At 47.5% G+C, this 19,386-nt stretch overlaps 1 protein-coding gene across 1 annotated transcript in view; it reads right to left on the bottom strand.

Moving 5' to 3' along the window:
- Nucleotides 1–19,386, bottom strand: part of Aopep (aminopeptidase O (putative)) — a 234,916-nt gene that overhangs the window by 67,855 nt on the left and 147,675 nt on the right. Inside the window, exon 11 of the mRNA XM_051151139.1 lies at nt 16,196–16,256. Within this exon, the coding sequence (XP_051007096.1) occupies nt 16,196–16,256 (61 nt within the window). The remainder of the gene's footprint in view (nt 1–16,195; nt 16,257–19,386) is intronic.

Below are 19,386 nucleotides of genomic sequence, written 5' to 3'. Positions count from 1 at the left end.
CGTGTGTGCATGTGTGTGTTTTGGGGTGTGTTGATGTGTTGGGGTGGGGTGTTAAAAATAGGTGACCACTAAGATTTATGCCTCAAAGTCATCTTAAGCTCCTTTTTTTCAGTAATCCCAGTGTGCCAGTGGTGCTGAGAACCACTAATTCGTGTGGCTTTAATGATGCTCCATACCTAACAACTGCCAAAAAATATTAGATGTATTTTGGAGGCATCTAACTTTGAAGGCCAATAACACAGAGGGTGACATGCTCTGTGACAGCTTGTTCCTGTGGGCAAGAGGAAGACTTGGTGATGAGGAGGATGGGCTGTTGAGCTGACACAGAGAGCACTTCCCATAGCTTGTACTTAGGAATAAACTCTGGGCATGAATTAAACACACACACACACACACACACACACACACACACACACACACACACACACACACAAAGACTTAAAACAATACAAGATTCCCATGGCCCTCTCATGAAGAAGCAAAGAGTCCTTTTGAGATTCACAGTTAATACAATTCTGGGTCCTAGACACTTTAACATTTGTCTTCATGGGGCCTGCTTTAATGCTGGCCTATAGCACAGTCCACGGAAAGCAACACTGCCTATGTTCTGGTTAGAGAGCTAGCCTAGAAATAGGGGGAGGCCTATGCCAATGGAAAAGACCCTTTGCTAGTATAAAGGGATTGTTTCATTCAACAGTAGCCTGTGCTGCTGGCCTCCTGAAATTGTGGGCAATCTGCTTGAGCATGCATACACGCACGCCTGCGCGCGCGCGCGCGCGCACACACACACACACACACACACACACACACACACACACACGGGCTTGCATGTAGGTACCTTCCATCATTTCCTGGGCTATGATGTGGTGTGGTATGGTTCAGCATGCAGAAGTGTGTGTGTGTGGCTGTGCTACTGCTCCATGTGCCTCTGAAGGAGGGGCCCTATAGGGAGTCTATGGCTCAAGAAAATCTATTCTTTGATAAGACTTGCCCACTCACACTATACTGTTGGGTCATCAGGCCTCTAAGAGGAACCTAAATAAGTCACAATTTGCAAACACAAGACTGAGCCTGAGTTGTTTCTATTAAGTATTATAAGAGTCTCTCCCTCGCATTCACAGAGAAAAGTAAAATCTACCACCTTTGGAGACTAGGGTGGCTGACTCTAACACAAGTAATTATGACAGAAAGTTTGCAGGGTGTTTATTCTCCAAACACCTGGCTGTACAGAAGAGGTGCTTTTGGAAAACAAGGCTCTGTGCTAATTGGTTACGAACCCCTTTTTTCCTCCTGGGAAGCTCCTCCAGCAGTGGATTAAATCAGTGTTTAATGCTCCCCAGGCCCAGCTGTGGCCATATTAGGAAAGCCAGAGCTCACATCTCCCTGGGTAAACAAGGAACCATCCTCCCTCCCACTGCTTCCACCACTGTGTGTGGAAGTGGAAGAGTGGGTGCTGGGGACTGTGAACTTGATCTCACACTGATCAGCCAAGCAGCAAACCCTCATTGTTCCTCAGTACCAAGCACAACTTCTAAAGGGACCAGCCCAGCCACTTTCCACACAGCACAGCTTCCGTGCTCAGCAGCTGGGCAGAGAGGAAAAAGCTTCCTGGGACATTAGAACTTTGCATCATGGCTTCCCCTAAGAGACAAGGTGCAAGAGGCTGTCAGATGATTTGTGTTTTTAGTAGGCAGATCAGGCTAAGTCTCCTAGGACTCTCCTACTTCTAAGTGGCTCATGGAACCCGAGGCACTTATATGTACTAGGTAAATAACCTTTCACCAAGCTCCACCGTATCTTACTTTCCTGATTATGGGTTTTAACCTACTAGACAAATACTGTGGTCTGTTTTAGCTTTGCCTTTTATCTTCCTTGCCTTGCTGTCTGAGGTTTAAGGTCACCAGAAAACAGGCTAGTACAACCAACTAAGCTGTTGCTATTTTCTGTGCTGTCCTGTGTGCTTGTCTCACTGTCTTGGGATGAAGCCCAGGTATAATGGGGAAGGTGTCCCAGAGGACCAAGACCAGGGTACCCTATCTCCGCTTCTTAAACACTCCTGCCACACGACTGCTCTGAGCCTGTGAGACACACACACTTTACGCATGAAGCAGGCAGAACAGTAATCTTTAATTCCCCCAACCCCAGGCCCTCCCCCTATCTTTTTCCCAGAGACAAAAGCGTGTCTGGTATTTTGAACCAAAGTAAACTTTCAAAGGCCTCAAAAATAACTGGGTTGTGACATCATAAAACAAAAAAAACAAAAACAAAAAAACCCTGACCTGGCAACCACAGGAGCTCAGTGTCCTTGGCTCTACAGAGGGCTGCTATGGAACCTGTAGAGATGCAGGACATTTGAGCCACTACAAGCAAGCACTTGTCCCTTCCAATGACAAGTGGCAAATAGAAGGAAGCAGGTTTTCTTTCTTATACCCCTTATTACAAAGGAGAATCAATAATGCCATTTGTAGCCCCTTCTCATATAAAACAATAGGCCATCTGTTGTTACAGAAATACGGAAAACATAGCCAGATGTGGTGGTCATACCTGTAATCTCAGCATTTGTCACACGGAGACAAGAGGCCAGGCTGGGACACATAGTGACACGATAGTGAGACACTGACACCCCTACTACGCTGCTCTGAGTGCATCAGCAGTTAAGTCCCGGTTGTGGAATCATCAGAAACCTAACACACTGATCACAGGGGCTTCCACTCTAGGCAGACTCATTAGCTGCCGCCGCATCTATAAAACGGGCATAACAGCGTTTATCTTACAGACTTTTGAGAAGTAGTGCATCGGTGTCATGCATGACGCTCCTGGTGGAGCCTCCTCAATAAAACGGCGCCAACTTCATCTCGGATGTTCTAATATACAAAATGGAGAAGAGGAAAAGAATTAAATTTACACTTAAAATACAGTTCTTGGGGCTGAGAGAGATGGCTCAGTGGTCAGATCCTTGCTATTAAAGCACAAGGACCAGAAACTCATTAAAAAAAAAAAAAAACAAAACGAAACAGCAGCCATGACCCCAGAACTGGGGGAGACAGGAAAATCCTAGGGGCTTGCCGGTCAGCCAGTCCAATAACCAGTGAGCTCTGGGTTCAGGACAGACTCTGACTCAAACAGTGAGGGACTGGGGAGAAGGTTCTGCAGGTAGAATGCTTCCTGATTGTTCAGAGGACCCAGCTCTAGGCGACCAGATGTGTTCTTCTGGCTTTGGCTGTGTGCACACTGTGACATTCACGTAGACATATACCATTTGTGCATACATGTGACATTCGTGCACACAGATAAATGATTTAAAAAGTTCTTAGAAAATAAGTTGGGAGATGAGAGAGGAAGATTCACACACTGAAGATTTTAAAACTACATTCAGATAGTTAGACAGCCTATGTATTCTTGGGTTTGCCACACATAGTTTCTTAAGGATTTATGTGAAACTCAGACAGATGTCCCTAACTACAGAACCAGTGATCAAAAAAGCCTTCACACTTTGAGGAGGGGAGGCCAGTGAGTCCTTTGGGGGAGCAGACTCAAAACACTATCACAGGGTCCCGAGGGAAAGCACACAGCAGAAGTAAGGGCACCATGGGGGAAGGGGAGAACAAGAGATGAAACTTTCAACCAAAAGGCAGCAGCCTGACATCCCAGGAACACACAGCATGGCTGAAGGAATCATTTCCAGTGACTCCCATTCAGTTGCTGCCCTGGTGTGCTGGTCCTGAGTTCTCTGTATTGACTGTGGCTGCCCTCCTGTATGTTTCTATGACATTAAAGAATTGAGTTGTGACGCTCTGGGGCATGATGCTGTCCTGTTGTAAATTTGAGGCTGATAACAACCAGGGAGCCCCTCGCACACTAATGTGCTCCCTCAGTGTGTTTCTGTAATTTCCCTTGGCCTACAAAGGAAAATATTTTTAGCATGTAGCACAGTTTGTAGCAGACATATAAATGCACTGAAAATACAATTTTAGGAACGCGTCTGGATTTGATCATCCCAACCCTAAGTAGGCTCGGCTTTCTCAACGGAAGGACCACCATGGTGCTCGGCTGTGAATATGTGTCTCATAAACATGGGCAGCATCGCTGGCTCGGTGTGTTTTGCTTTGTAAGCAGTAAATACTCTCGTGAGTTAAACAAAAAGACAACGTAAGGGAGGCTTCTTCTGGAGGATTTGGCCTGTCCTGCCAACAGGAACCGCACTGGGCCTCCTCCTCAAGGGTATTTGGACAACAGGCATAAAGAGGCATTTTACTTTTATATGTCTCAATGAAGGTGGAAACTGGACCTGCAGTGTTTACTGATCTATAAGAATTTTGAGACTAAATAATCCCAGTGCAGTTGTCTCATCTCTTGCTGGTCAGACAGGTTAAGATCTGTGGATAACTGAACTGCGTCTGAGGCCAGCACCTTTCTTCCTTAGTCATCAGCACACAATACATGGGCTCTGCAATTTCAGGGTCATTTGGGGTTCCTCACAGCCATCATTCCAAAGGCTGATTTCCGGTGTGGAGGAAAAGGCAAGTAGAAATGGCACTTCTGAACAAAGTTTATAGAACCTCATGCAGGAAGGTAGGTAAAACTCACCCCCTGTCACCACACTGCGTCTCAAATCTAGTACAATGAAGATCCCAAGGAGAAAAAGGCACTCCTCTTAGCAGTGACCAGGCATAGCTATGATGCGAGAGCCAGTGTGCTACATGGGCACTGTGTGGTGGTGACACAAGGCTCTGTCTGCTCCTCACTCAGGTTACAGAAGCAGTGAGCGGTCATACAAGGTAAAGGGCCAACTGTCACACAGCTCAGTGGAAATAAACCTGACTCCAAAGCTGCACTCAACATCTGAACTGCTTCCTGACACCAATATGGCATCAACACTGCTTAACGGACCCTCACAGTGAAGTGGCCTGTGAAACCACCAACTTGAAAAGACACAGTTGACTCCTTCACCCAGTCTGTGCGTGTGTTCATTCGATGCACGGTGATGTCATGTTGCATTGTATGTGTCAAACCACTTGGAGCTCACCCTGTGATAATGGCAGCTACAGCTTAGCAGGGCCAGAGGTAGGATGCATCAGAGGACACATCTGGGAGGACGGCCTCTGCTGAATGACCTAAGTTCTCATTAGGGAGCATCAACTTCCATACAGACGTTATGTGGCAAAACCACTGGCCTGTTGTACACACATGTGGACTTCGGTGATCTGACAATCACCTAATTCTGTTTGTCGGCTGGCCACCACCTGCGCTCCTCTACTGCTTGGTCTCAGCACAGCGGACAGAAGCCTGGGCCTTGAGATGGGAACTCGCCATGGAAAGCAAAGAGGATGCAGATAACATGCCTCCACTGCTGTTGGTTCACTTTGGTGGTCTGGCATTTCTCATCTAATTTGGTTTCTGCCTCAAGGGAGTACGGGCTGCATTCACCCAGGGCCAAAACTTAAAGTAATCTGCAGCCACCCACACCAGAAACAATTAGCTCTGGGTGCACTAAAGTTCCCTATTGCCCATGCAGAGTTCCAGTTCACACACAGAGATGGCCTTTAGAGGCAGCTAGGAGAAGGGCTTGCTCACCCATTGGGCTATCTGGGGAAGTCTGGCAGTGTAAGAAAAGGAGAGGATGGGTTCAAGGATAAAGAGCTGTCACCACTGCTCAGGGCTCTCTGCTGTGTGCCTTTGTGGCACCCATGCTCCCTGAAAGCAAAGATGGAGTCATGTCAAGTTAGGTTAAAAACACTACTAAAAATTGCAAAAGGCCTTAGTCTGGGACGTAGCTGTGCCACTAAGTAGGGATGTAATGGCTGGAAGATGGTAGCACTTCTCACAGGGCTAATCTTACCATGGTGAGGAAAGTAGGCATGGTTCTCTAAGAACAGTCCCAAGCTGGTGATTCTAAAGCATTCTGGAAGTTGTGCGAACAAGACAAGATGAAGCAGAGGAGGCAGTGCCCACGAAACATACCATGCAGACGTCAGACCTATCTGGTATCATAGAACAGTCTGGTCCTTCCCAGCAGAGAGGCATGAGCTGTGCTATTCTCAGGAAGCGTTCTCAGGAAGTGTTCTCTGGTGGCAGGTGGCCTCATTGAGAGCCACTGCCTCAAAACCAAGACGCTGATTTTACCATCCAGATAAGCAATGGTGCTGGGTGATGGCAGGTAGTGCCACAGTGCCAACTTACAGGCATTCTTCTCAAATTCAGGAAGGACCATACTCATGTAAAGACAACGGGTTCTTAAGGAGAGCGCTGAAGAGGAAAAAACTAACCTGAGAGGCTGGAGCAGCTTTTGCAAAGCACTAGGCAGCTCCTACTGACAGACATATTCCCAGCCCCTATCTTCCTACCAGTTCTGAGTGTACGTGCTCCTCCCTAAAGAGTTCTCTCAATAAGACAGCCCCATTACAGTAAAACCCCTAAAGGGTGGTCTTGCTTGTATGAGGGACATAATAAACTCTTAAGTGCGGCTAAGTGAGTGCACAAAACCTGCAAGCCTGAAAACCAGGCAATGCTCACGTGTCTCGGGACGGCCCATCACACGGCCTGCCTACACAAGACCCTGGCTGACTTGTGAATGCGCTGGGGCTTGATGCAGCCTCCCATTGGGACACGGCAAATACCAGAGTCAGCCTCCACAGCTCCTCTTAGGGCTCTGGCTCTGGGGCAGATGCCTCTGTGCCTTAGTGATCGAACACACTGAGCTCACAGGCAGGGTCTGCACCCCAATATCCGGCACACTGCATACTGATACACTGTTGTGCTTGAACAAACTAAACATCAGAGCATGGGGAGAATATGAAATTGAAAGAAGTAGATGCTTAAAATGTACTTAGAAAAGGAAAGTGTAACAAAAGCTTTTCTAGGGTACAGTGTAACTATAGATCCTAGCAACCATCCCATATCCACTCAAGAGAGTAGGGACGGGCTGAGTCTGAGCTTTCACTGGGCTCCTGGGTGACCCTGATGGCTGCTGGTCTCTGACCTATGGAACCAATTCTTCATAAATCACTACCAACGCCATCTCTCTTTTCTTCAGTTGGAGACAGGATCGGGTTCACAGCCCTATTTGTTTGGAGCGAGATGACCCCTCATGTGCAGCGACCTCCTGCCCTTTGCCTCTCGCTGGGACCACAGGCATATGCTGCCATGCCTAGCCCTCCATCTTTCCAAATCTGGTTGTCCTGGCTTCCTTCTTCTGCTTCAAAGGGCACAACACATTTATTTTAGTTTACTAAACAAATACTAGATTTCTCTCCACTGGTGCCACATGTCTGAAAGTATTTGCATCAATTTGGCCTAGTTTAGAATTTTCTTTTTTTTTCCCCCTTCAAGGAAAAAAGTCCTTTAATGTTCTTTAACCAAGAAAGCCATTCTCACATGAATCATACACAAGTTCTAGGAACTTACTTTAAAAACCCATGTTCAGCCCAGGAACAGCTCAGGCGCAGGGGCATGCCCAGCACACACGAGGCCTTGGATTTAGGTCCCACCAGCACATGCCCACCTACACACATAATGTTCAATATGAGATCCACCATCAAATTCTCTGGGGACCTCTTCCATCCTTGCTAGGATCCAGGGACTACAACATTTATATTTCAATCATGTGGCTTGCTCTTACAAGGCAGCAGACCTGTACGCGTTTTTAATGCGCATTCATGTATGTGTTTAGATACATACATGTGCACGCACATGTGTGTGGAGGCCTGGAGTCATCTTCATTAAGGCAGTCCCCCTCCTTTGAGATAGAGCCCCTCACTGGCCTGGAACTTACCAAGTAGGCTACATTGCATGGCTCTAAAGCTCTCGGGCTCCTCAGTCCTGGGGTAATGAGCCAGGGCACCACACCTAGAATTTTTTCTGGGTTCTGGGGATCACTCAGGTCCTCCTGTTTATGAAGCATGTTGTTTACTTTTTAAGCTACCCCCACCACATACCTTCTTAAAGACTCCTGTGGATGTGAAGGAGCCCTAGCCTGCCCCATGTACCTCTGGCTACTTACTATTGGCCAGATAGATTTAATGCTAATTTTTAAGTATCTATGTAAATAAGTAACTCTGGATATGAAAGTTGAGAGCCAAGGGACAAGAGTTGGTGCAAACCTCTTCCCTTTCTACTGAATCACTTCATCCTGCTGAGGAGGAGGAAGGTAAACATTTCACCCAGAAAGTTATCTATCCAACAAGCCTATCGGCCCACCTGGCCATGCTGTGAAATTGTCACTCAAGCAGTTGTTACACCATCAACAGCCTCTGGTGGGTCTGTCCACAGTGCACGCTGCCAGTGCCTGCACCTCTACAACATGGAAGAACAAACTCATCCTTTGTTTATTTCTCACTTATTCTACGAGATATGACTTTCAAGTGATGATAGACTCAAGTCTAAGTGATCAGCATCTTTTGGGACAAAACACTATACTCAGAGTGTACTCCTCTGTGGGATTAAAATGCAATAGGGCTGGCGCAAGAGACCTTTACCGTGTTGAAAATTTCCTAGAAATCTGGAACTTGCCAGGAAATCAGAGGAGAGCTGTGATGTGTGCTGAGCTGTATCTACTCTCAGGATGATGCCATAAACCTCCAATGTCTCAGAATGGCTGTACTGGAGGGAGGGCTCATCAACAGTACAATGAAAGCACTTGTACAGACCTTAGTCCAGTGCAGGGAGTGTCCTTACAAGGATGAGATAGGAATGACAGGACACACATGCACTCATCGGGGTGGGGGTGGGGAGTAGGGTGAGGGAATTATCTGCTAGCCTAGAAGAGAGGCATCAGAGAAGCCAACTCTGTGATCTTAGATTTCCAACTTTCAGAACTGTAAGAAAATCAAACTGAGGTTAAAGCTTCCCTGCCTGCAGTATTTAGTTACAGCAGGCTAGAAAAACTTTGGGGTACTGAACTATAAGTGCCGAAATTAGAGAAAATTAGGCTAAAAACGAGAAGGTACTGCTAAGGAGTACAGCAATTTAAGGTGGAGAATGACAGAAGAATCTGACTGTCAACCTCTGGCCACTATCCTTGCACGCACAGCCTCACCCCCACCAAGAGTATATACACACAAGCCTTTTTTATTTTTTGGTTTTTTAAGACTGGGTTTCTCTGTGTAGCCTTGGCTGTCATGGACTCCCTTTGTAGACCAAGTTGGCCTTGAACTCAGAGCGATCCACCTGCCTCTGCCTCCCAAGTGCTGGGATAAAAGGCATGCGCCACCACGCCTGGCCATACAAGCATTTTTTAAATCAATAATTTTTTAGTTGACATTTTTTGTGACTTTTCACTCAGAGACTTGCTCTGTAGCCCAGACTCATGCTCTTTGCTCCATCACACTCAGTACAGTTGCTGCATCCTCAAAGTAAGGCACAGCAGATAAAGGTCCTTTTTCGGATACTTTTTTTTTTTTTGTTATTTGCGATTCTCACTGCAATCACACTCACCTCCCAGCACTTATATATCTGCCCCTCACCCTTGTGACCTACGCCCACAAAAATTCCACTTGTGTGTACATACAGCCACTGGGGCATGGTCAAATTCCCAGCAGCCAGCCCCCTAAAGAAAACAGAGTCCTTCTCCACCCGCATCCCTGCAAAAAGCCATCCATTGTGGGGAGCTAGACCTCAGCATCTCTACCACAACTCTTTAGAGTTCTCTTTGATAGCTTTCTATTTAGGCTTGGAGGATAGGGATTATCACGGAAGCCTTCCATGTCCCTCTTTCTCAACTGTGCAGCTACAATCATTGATATCACTGCCAAAGTAGCTTCTTTGCTCTGTACAGTCAGCTGGAGCGCAGATCATGGGCTTGTTCATGGTTTCTAGTGACAGCACAGACTGTGAACATGGCCCTGGCTGCAGTAGGAATCCCAACCAAGACAAGACCCTCAGAGGCAGCACAGACCATGGGCATCAACATGGCCTCAGGTGGCAGTGCAGGGCACTCACATCAGTATGGTCCCATGCAGCAGCATGGACTATGGACAGCTTCATGGTCTTTGTTGGTTAACAGGGACCATAGACATAAACACAGACTCCAGCTACTGTAGGCCCATGGACCCAGGCACAGACAGACCTTGGTGGCACTATAGCCAGACATCACCATGGCCTCAGGTGGCAGCACAGGCCATTCAATGGCAGGGGCCACACTGACCCAGACATGGCCCTTAGCAGCATCATGGACCAATCAAGAAAGTGAACCATTTTTCATCTTGGCCTCTTCCTTGCCCATAGCCAGGGCAATCCTATGGCCCAGTGGCGTGTTTGGCACTGAGTCTGCATCTGTGTACGCTCCAGGCTGCTGCACTCTACCCCACTGGCTACAATGGGTGATGACCTATTCCACTGAGACGTCAGTCCTCTCTCACAACTGTCACTGCCACCATGTCTTCAGTTCTACTCTCTCCACTGTAGAAGCACTGTACTCTTCCATCTTTCTTACCTCTCCATGGCTCATAAGTTCACTGTAGTGATACTCACTGGCCCATGCACCCCTTCAGCTAGTCTGGCTTCTTCTGAAGCCCCAGATGAAGTTTTAATGGTTTGGTTCATCTTGCAGCATCTGAAGGACTGGTCCACGACTCCTGCAGGTATACAACGCAGAGATGCTCCAGCCCCTTATGGAAAGTGGAGCAGGTATAGTATGTGGTCTTACTGCTGTCTCTAGTTCATTCAAAACATGGCAGGGGGCACACTGGTCCTTCAGGGGTTCTGTAGGTGTTCGGTTCAGAGACAGTTTCTCTTACCTGTAGCTGGCTGCAGTTATATAGAAACCACAGGTATAGGGACCATGCTTGGCTACTGTGAACTGAATTGCTACCATTTCAACATGTGGCAAAAATTTTTAATTAAATGTTTTACTTTACTGGACTTTACTTACTTTCTTTCTTTTCTTTCTTACTGGCATGAGCCTTCAAAATCTGATGTTTTGTACATCCCATCTTAACCCAGATACTAAATTGTAATCATAAATGCTTGTTTTTATTTCATAAAACCTACAATTAAAAAGCAAGATTCACTATTAGACTTGGGCTATGCCAAGCAATAATACAATCTTACCTTTTAAATGTAGAAAAATCTAATTAAGATTAGATTTAAGATTCAGCTACTGAAGCAAGCTGTTGGCATAGGCCTACACTCAGGAGGCAGAACCATCAATATCTATGAGTCCCAGGCCAGCCTGGGCTACAAGTTTTAGCTTAGCCTGGGCTATACATTAGGAGCTCATCTCAATAAGCAAATAAAAACAAATAAACAAATGTATGTGTGCAGATGTACTAGATACCGTTGGAGTACTAATTCCCATGTGTCCAGTCACTGCTCTGTCAGACAGGAGAGAGCGTCTGAGAATCAAAGAGGGCTCAGTAGAAAGAACAGACACACGCTTACTGTGGTAAGTCCTGTGGACAGCATGAGAAACAGACAAATAGCACCAGCATAAAGGCAGTTATGATGAGCACAAAGCAGAGGAAAGGGGATGCTGGAGAGACAGAAAGGAACATGTGCAAAGGAGGCTGTTGTTCTGAGTTGGGCAGTTACGCTGGAAGGTGGGACAAAGAAGCTCTAAAGAGGACAGCTTTGGGCAGGCCTGAAAGTGTCGCCAGCAGGCCAGAGATTATTCTCAGAATACTGTCAATAAAGAGAGTTTCAGTGAGGATGGATTTGAGCTGTGTTTAGAGAAAACTCGCTTGACATTGATGTGGATAATGGACAGAAGGAAAAGAGCTTGGCTGCTCCATGACCAATTAGCTACTGCACTAGTGTGGGACTCTGCGGAAGAAGGCTGAAGTCTGACTTCTCTGGATTGCCAATCACGCTCTGTCTATGAAGGCGGGCTCCCTTTCTTAGCAAAGTTCTCACTCCACCTGATCTGGTAAGCCCCGATTTTAAAAGGGGTATTACATAGCCATAAAACAAAGATATAGGCCAGACCCTTTCCTGATAAGCAGCTCTAATAAGCCCAGGGGATTGCTGGAAGTACCCCACCCCTGCTGAGATCCTAGCCTCCAGGAAATGACCTTTAACTGTAGAAGTCATCCCCTCACACTTAGGATAATTAAGTACCATTTTCTCCTTCTTGTGATAGAGCCCCATGTTACTGACTGGAAATGAGGCACTGTACCACTGTTTGTGGATTAACTCTCCTGCCACCCTTAGCCCTAGCAAATCAGACACATTTACCCTCAAAACCCCTCCTCGCTGCCCAGGGTTTATAAATCCCTAATTCTCAATTAAAGTTTGGCTTTCTCACTCTACCAGGACCATCTCAGACTTGTCATTCTGGAAAAGAAGGGCTCCCGAGGGATGCACCAAGCTTCCAGGACTTTCTGTCATTTGTCCGCAGGAGGAATTATCCTCTCTATCATGGCAAGACCGGCTGCTGACCACGGGGAAACCACCTGCGGGGCCTGCATCTCACTGGACCTGCCTTTGAGCATCTGCCTGCATCCCCTGCCATGCCTGGGTAGCCTTCTGATGCTGCTGGTTGTTTGTCCGCTTCCTATGCTGTGACCTCGGCAGGAAGGGCTATAACACTTTTTAGTCTTGTGAGGCTCCCGAGTCTCCACTGCCCAATGAGACCTACAGTCTCATTCTAAAAAGAGCTAACTGTAACACCTGATGGAAATTAAATTTCCACCTTCTCCCCAGAGATGCCAGAAACCTGGCCTAGTGCCCAGGCCATGAGCCTCACCCTAAAGCTCTCTAGCTGCCCCTGAGTGAGAAATGGGACCTCAGATGTCAAGTTTACCTGTTATTGTCCAGAAGCAAGCAGTGCCTGGACTTACCTGCCAGACGTGGGGCCCAGGATGCCTGCCATATGCTGAAGGACACACTAGCTCAGGCGAAATACAATGAGGAAATGGTACAGGTTCAGGGGGATAGGATCAGGACTATGGACATGCTGATGGAGGAACATCAGGACTTGACAAGGTCCAGAATGATCTTAGAACAAGCAGAGGCGTCTGAGGGTCTGTAGCAATTACAGCAAGGACTGGGGAAATGCTGTCCCAGTGTATCCACACAGAAATGTGGCTATGTGTGTGAGGGGCCTTAGGGCATACATGAAGAGAAATAAGCATGTATGTACCAGTCAAGTATCTGGGCAATGGCACAACTGTAGCTGACAGCCTTCACATGGCCTGGGGTGTAACACACATGAGGCTTGCGATGGCTGTGTACACACTGTACCACTGTGTAGAATGGCTGGCCATCCTCAGTAGTACTCTGGAACCAGCTCCAGTGGACTAGGAGACACCTGTATACTATTCCAATATGGGGTGGAAGAGCTAACAAAATCTAGTCTGATACCATTGGCAAGCAACAGTCATCAACACTTCCTCTTCAGCTCATATCAAAGGACAAAGTACGAGTGAAGAATCACGGCCTAAGAACAAAGTTTTGCTCTATCTGTAAGAGGCTGGACACCTAATGCAGAACACAGAGAGCAGGGGTGAGATCACCGCAGTTTGCCAGCAGGCCTGGGTCACCTCTGAAACCAGCATGGCAGAGGCCCCACAGTTTAAGCTTTGCTTCGTTGGCCTCCCACAAGAGCTTATTGTTTTTAGTTTATAAATGGGAGAGAATGTGTCCATCATGCATGGGCCCTAAATTCCATCCCCTGCACCTCAAAACCAAACAAAAACGGTGGAGAAAGGACAGAATACGCACTTATAGATTCTGAAAAGATGTACACCAAAGCATTCTCTTTGGATGCCAGCCACAGTGGTACACGCCTGGAACCCCAGCACTCCGGGGTACTGAAAGGTGGGTGGGGCAACGTCAGCTATGAGACTGGGACTACATGAGGCACTGCCTCAGAGACAACGGGGGGGGGGGTGGGGGGGGCAGGGGCGGGGTTACTTCTGGGTCATTTTAATTTTCTTATTTATGGGCTTTTTATATCTTAAGTTTGCAGTGTTTTCATAGAAAAATTATCATAAAAGGCAACAAGACTGAGGACTTTGCAAGGGCAAAGGTTGCAGAGCTGAGGGATTCTTTAAAGAGGCTGGATCCAGTTCTTTTGTCTCTGTGGGCCTCATGCCTCCTTCTGCTGCCGCTGCTGAAGGGATGTCCACTTATTTTCTTTTTATGATTTCTATTCAGCATAGCTGTGAAGGAAAGTTAAGGCAGACCTTTCTGAGGAGACAAAAAAGCCTCTGTAGCCCATGGGATGGAAACTTCCTAAGAGAACACTGGTGTCTGTCATCAGGGAATTCTGCTGCTGAGGGACAGAACAAAGAGCAGAGAGCCTGCTGGTGCTGTGCTGTCACTGCGGGGCAGGCAATGCTAGTAACTTCATATTTTAATGACAGGGCAAGGAACAAGGTGTCCCATTCACTGAGCTACTGCCACCGTAGCGTCTCAGGCCCAGCCAAGCACTTCACTGAAGTGGAAACAAGAAGAAACTTAACAAGGAGCGTGAAAGGGCCTGAGAGCAGGTAGATCACCAACGGCCACATCAATAACCAGAGAAAAGCGGGTGGTGGGGGTGGGGTGGGGTGGGTGACGCCCTGTGATCCCTCAGCAGCCAAACTTTATGCACTAAATCAGGCTTCGTCTGTCTGCTGCTGTTGAAGTTACGGAACAGTTGAAGCACTCAGGGAAATGCCGAGTTGGGCCTTAAAGATAAGTTATAGCTAGTGAGCCTCATTGCACCTGGCTGTTTAGACAGCAGGTTTCATCAATTCATGGTAGAAGGCCTTGTCTGTGCTAAAGTTGTCCCTAGTGCAAGCTAACCTGTGATGACAAGGGTCAGCTCAGGGGCAAATCTCACCCTTTCTCTTTCCTGTCCCCAGTTTGTATGAAACATTCTCCCCTGCTGCCACGAAGAGGAGGGTCGGCTCAGCCTCGTGCTCCACCTGGGCCAGCCTGCTTCCCGGCATGCTCTGCTTGGGTTTCAGGACTTTCCTTTTTTTCCCTCCTGGCTTACTGGTGCAAATAAGCCTTCCATTCTAGAGCAGGGAGTTGGGGAGTGGCTGAGCTTCTAACTCTTCCCAGCTTTCAGCCATGCCAAGAATGCCCAGGAGCCTTCTACAGCCTGGCTTAGGCCCACAAAGCAAACTTCTCAGAGACTGCAGAAATGCACTCCCCACCCCCAGGCCTAAAACACTGCTGGGTGAGGCTGGTTCTCTGTGAATCATCTCCTTTGGAAGTCACCTTCTTAGAAACCACAGGCTCTCATAACACACCTGACCTTTAAGTGCTGCCTTCCAGGTTCCCTGTCGCCTCATCTCACCTTTTTGTTTAGTTTTTAAATTTCTTTTATGGTTCCCAGAGGGACTGAGGCAAACAAGTAACTTTGAATGGCTGGCATGTGCTTCTAAACTGAAGGCCAAGTGTCTCTAGTGGGCTGATGGTGGCTGGTAGTAACGTTTCCCCTTGTTTGAAGCCTGTTTGAACACTCTCCACTGCATTTTATGGGTCATGGACATTCACTGACACTCAAGACATTCCTGAGCGTAAAGTTACATATCCAGCCACAAAACCAGAAATGAACAGGCGACAGGGGCTGCTTGCCTGAACACAGGACCAAAGTTTCCATTGCCATAGAGGTCTGTCCATAGCCACCAAGGCCTACTACAACAGTAATCCTGATCCCTGGCCTGCCAGCATTTGGGCAAGGGAGGAACCTGGATTACCCGATAGACTCTAGCAGCATGGACCTGGAAGACAAACAGTAAGTGAGGGCTCCAGGCCAGGTAGATTCTCTCTCACAGCTACCCATGACTTGTAAGAGAGGGGAAACTGAGTCCAGGTCCCCAAGACAAACCAATGTCTAAATGGTATGAGAAGCTGGCCTGATATAGAGTCCTTAAATATAATAGGGAGGAAGATGAAAAGGCAGGGTTGCAAGGAAAACAAGTACTGTGGCCAGCTAAAAGCTGTGGCAACCAGATCACCTGTTTATTGAAACCCAAGCTTAGCCTACTGCAGGTATTAAGCTGTTGCTTGAAGACTTCACCCAAAATACCCAACATGCTTTGGGTGGCCTTACTTAATACACAATGCAGTGGCCACTGTCACGTTCATCCACATCCCACAGGTACTCAAGCCAGTGGCTACAGGAAGCCGGCACTTTCCGGACAGTGCTACTTTTTTTTGTTTTTTTGACAGTGCTACTTCTATATACATATTTAAAATATCACTGTCATGGCTGAAAGGCTGGTGGCAAGCTTTCCTATGTTTCTGAAACAGTTATCTCAAGTACCTTGGGTATTCCGGAACACTCAAGCCAGTCCCGGACGATGTTCTCAACAGACAGGCCGAACCTTCAGAAACAAAACAAGAACCAAATGGTTAAAAAAAAAAAAAAAAAAAAAAAAAGCACCTCAGAGCCCACACAAGCAGGATGGCGAAGAACTCAGGCAGAGGAGGCTCTCTCTTGAGAAAGAGCACTGCCCCACTGGATGGGGGTGTGGGAAGGAGCCCAGCACAAATGCTTTGAGGTGAGTGTTCCCAGACACAGGAAGCCTGTCTGCCTGCCTGCTGAAGGCAGCGAGGAAGGGCGGCCTCAACAGCAGTTGGTGTGGCAGCAAGTCTGTGAAATGGACAGTGACAATGGGCTGCGAGAACAGTGCACACTGAGATGGGCCCACATCAAACCCTGGCTGCATGCAGCATTATGGATAACTCTTACACTGGGCTCAAATGCTTTGCTTTCCTGCCACTCTGACGTCACTGGTCTGTCAAATCATCACCTATCTGGAATGTGAATAGCTGGTGATCTTCTTCAGTGATGCAGTTTACAACCAACCCTCCTCCCTTCATCCCCTTCCAGACAATTCTCACTCATGCCCACTATGTGCCCACTGGACCTTAGCCAGGAAGAAAGCAGCCTGATCCCTTGGGTAGCCCCCATCACTCCCGTTCCCGACTCAATCAAAGTGCCCAGCACAGCTGGGATGGAGCGATTGGGTTGCATCACTTTTACTGTCTCCCTGAAGGGGGAAGCTCTTTAGCAACCAATCTCAGCACTCACGACCTTACCTGGTAGGAAAGTGCATCTCTGTGATGATATTTTTATTTGAATGAATGGAAACACATTTCTTGGGGCAGGGAGATGGTTCTGTAGGGAAAGCCTCGGCTGTTCAAGCCTGACGGCCAGAGTTCCATCCTAGAACCTACACAAGAAGCTAGATGTGGCAGCACACCATCTGTAATCCTAGCACTCCTACTAGGAGAAGCGAAGTGGAGACTGAACTGCCTGAAAATTTGGAGGCCAGCTTGTAGAAAACAAGAGAGACCCTGCCTTAGCAGGGTGAAGTTGAGACCTGACTCTCCAGAGTTGTCATCTGTACATGGCAACCATATACAGGTATATGAACACACGCATGCACATGACCATGTGCAGGTATTTGAACACACACATGCACATGACCACATGCAGGTATATGAACACACACATGTGCATAAATTTAAGCCCCAAAGCAACTCCGCTCTACAATTTCTCTGTTGACAGCAGAAATTGTCGAAATATGCAGTATAACCCACAATGATGAGATACAAGACAGAAGACGGGGAAAGAGCCCGAGACAGAGGGCCTACCTTTTCAGGCCTTCCTAGTGCCCAGGATATCAGGGAATTTCTGGCTGTGCCTCATCAGAAAGCTAAGCACCACCATCACGGGGCCTTCTCATCATTTGCTACTAGGTAACAGTGTCACTCCAATGCAAATAACAAATGTCCTGTACATTTTCATTAGGAGATGTGTGTGAAGGGAGGAGGCTGCTCCTCAGAGAGCCTTCAAGACCACTGTCCTCCCTTGAGCTTGGGAGAAGGCCTGGAAACACCCTCAGTGGACTTAGCTAACCAGATAGGACTAGGAGGGTGGGCTTGGTTGGCCACTCAGAGAAAAGCATCACAGATGATGAGCTCAGAAGACAGGGCTGGAAGCTAGTACACACAAAGCAGGCCCCAGTGCTCAAAGCCCTGGGCTGCTCAGACGGAGGCAGGAAGCAGACCTCTCTACCAAATGAACTGTGCCCCAGTGATATGATCAATAGTAGGGTAGGTAAGGTGGGGACAGACTGCCTTTCTCTCAAACAAGAATAGACCTTCAGCTGGGCATCTTCTTTCCTACGTAAACAGAACTCGGTCTTATCTGCCAACCTCATACTATCAAGGGGAAAATAATAATAATAATAATAATAATAATAATAATAATAATAATAATAATAATAATAATAATAATAATAATAATAATTTTCTTGAATGCAGGTAGGAAGTGTTCACTGGCTTAATTTCTAGACAGACTCCTGTGGGCTACACTCTGCCATTTTCTTAGTGACCCTTAGAAAAGCCAAAGCCAGACCATGCAGCACCTGACTTCCAGGAAAATAGGTCCCCTGCATATGAGGAGAGACAGCACTCAAGATGCTTAGAAGTGGCATGGGTGATCAAAGGGCTTGACACAGTGGATATACCTGAGAGCTCACAGGATCTGTGATTAAATGTCCTGAAAAGGAAACATCTGAGATGTGACTTAATTGCCATTTTTGAGTGATTTTACAAACTATGGTGAACAGCTGTTGGGCATTCCCACAAAGGAGAAAATCCAGGACACAAACATCACTCCCTTCCTGGAATTTCACTGCAAGACCCTCCTTTCAGGAGCATGGAGGAGGCTGGGGAGTGAAGACTGAGAAAGCAGGTGTTTGAGCATGGTCCCACGCCCTTGGATGAGAAGGCTGCCGATCAGGCAAACATCTGTATGAGACAAACATCTGGTGGAGCCACTGCGCACAGAGTAGTGGGGAGCTGAGGTGTCTGACGAATAGATGACAGGCACTTCACAGCAGGCCAGCAGCTTGCAGGATGTGCGTCTGTGATGTGGAAGGCTGTCTCTTGGCTCAGGGAGAATAAATGGGGAGAGGCTCTGAAAAGAGGTGCCACTTGAGCATATAGTTGGGGAGGCTGCCATGTGCTGAATGTTTGGACAGGACCATTGGAGATGAGGAAAGACACAGAGTAAAAAGATTCAAGTGCCTGTCCCACAGAGACCCACCAGCAGCACCCAGAATGGGGTGAGAAGGGACTACTACAAAGCAAGGAAGACGCTGGAGCTGGGAGGCCACGTGGCAGGCTGCTGATTTGCAGGCATGTGTGCATCCGTGGGCACATGCACTTAATTTGGAGATAGGGTCTCACTATGTAGCACAGGGTGGCTTCAAACCAAGCTCCTTCTACCTCAGTCCTCTGAGTATGTGTGCTGCCACTCCCATGCCAAGGATGGAGAGCGCTGGGGAAGGATATGGAGGGCTGAAAGAATGAGGGTGGACTCTGGGCTCCATCAGTCTCTACAAGACAACATTTCACAGAGAGCATGTGCCCATCTACGGCCAACTCTGAGGGTTTGCTTCTTGGCAAACAGTTAAGCAGATACTGTTGCCATGTTTGTAT

The sequence above is a fragment of the Acomys russatus genome, chromosome 9 (assembly GCF_903995435.1).
Source record: "Acomys russatus chromosome 9, mAcoRus1.1, whole genome shotgun sequence".
Classification (NCBI taxonomy): Eukaryota; Metazoa; Chordata; class Mammalia; order Rodentia; family Muridae; genus Acomys; species Acomys russatus.
The sequence above is the reverse complement of the archived record's forward strand: the minus strand, read 5'-3'. Positions and strand labels throughout refer to the sequence as shown.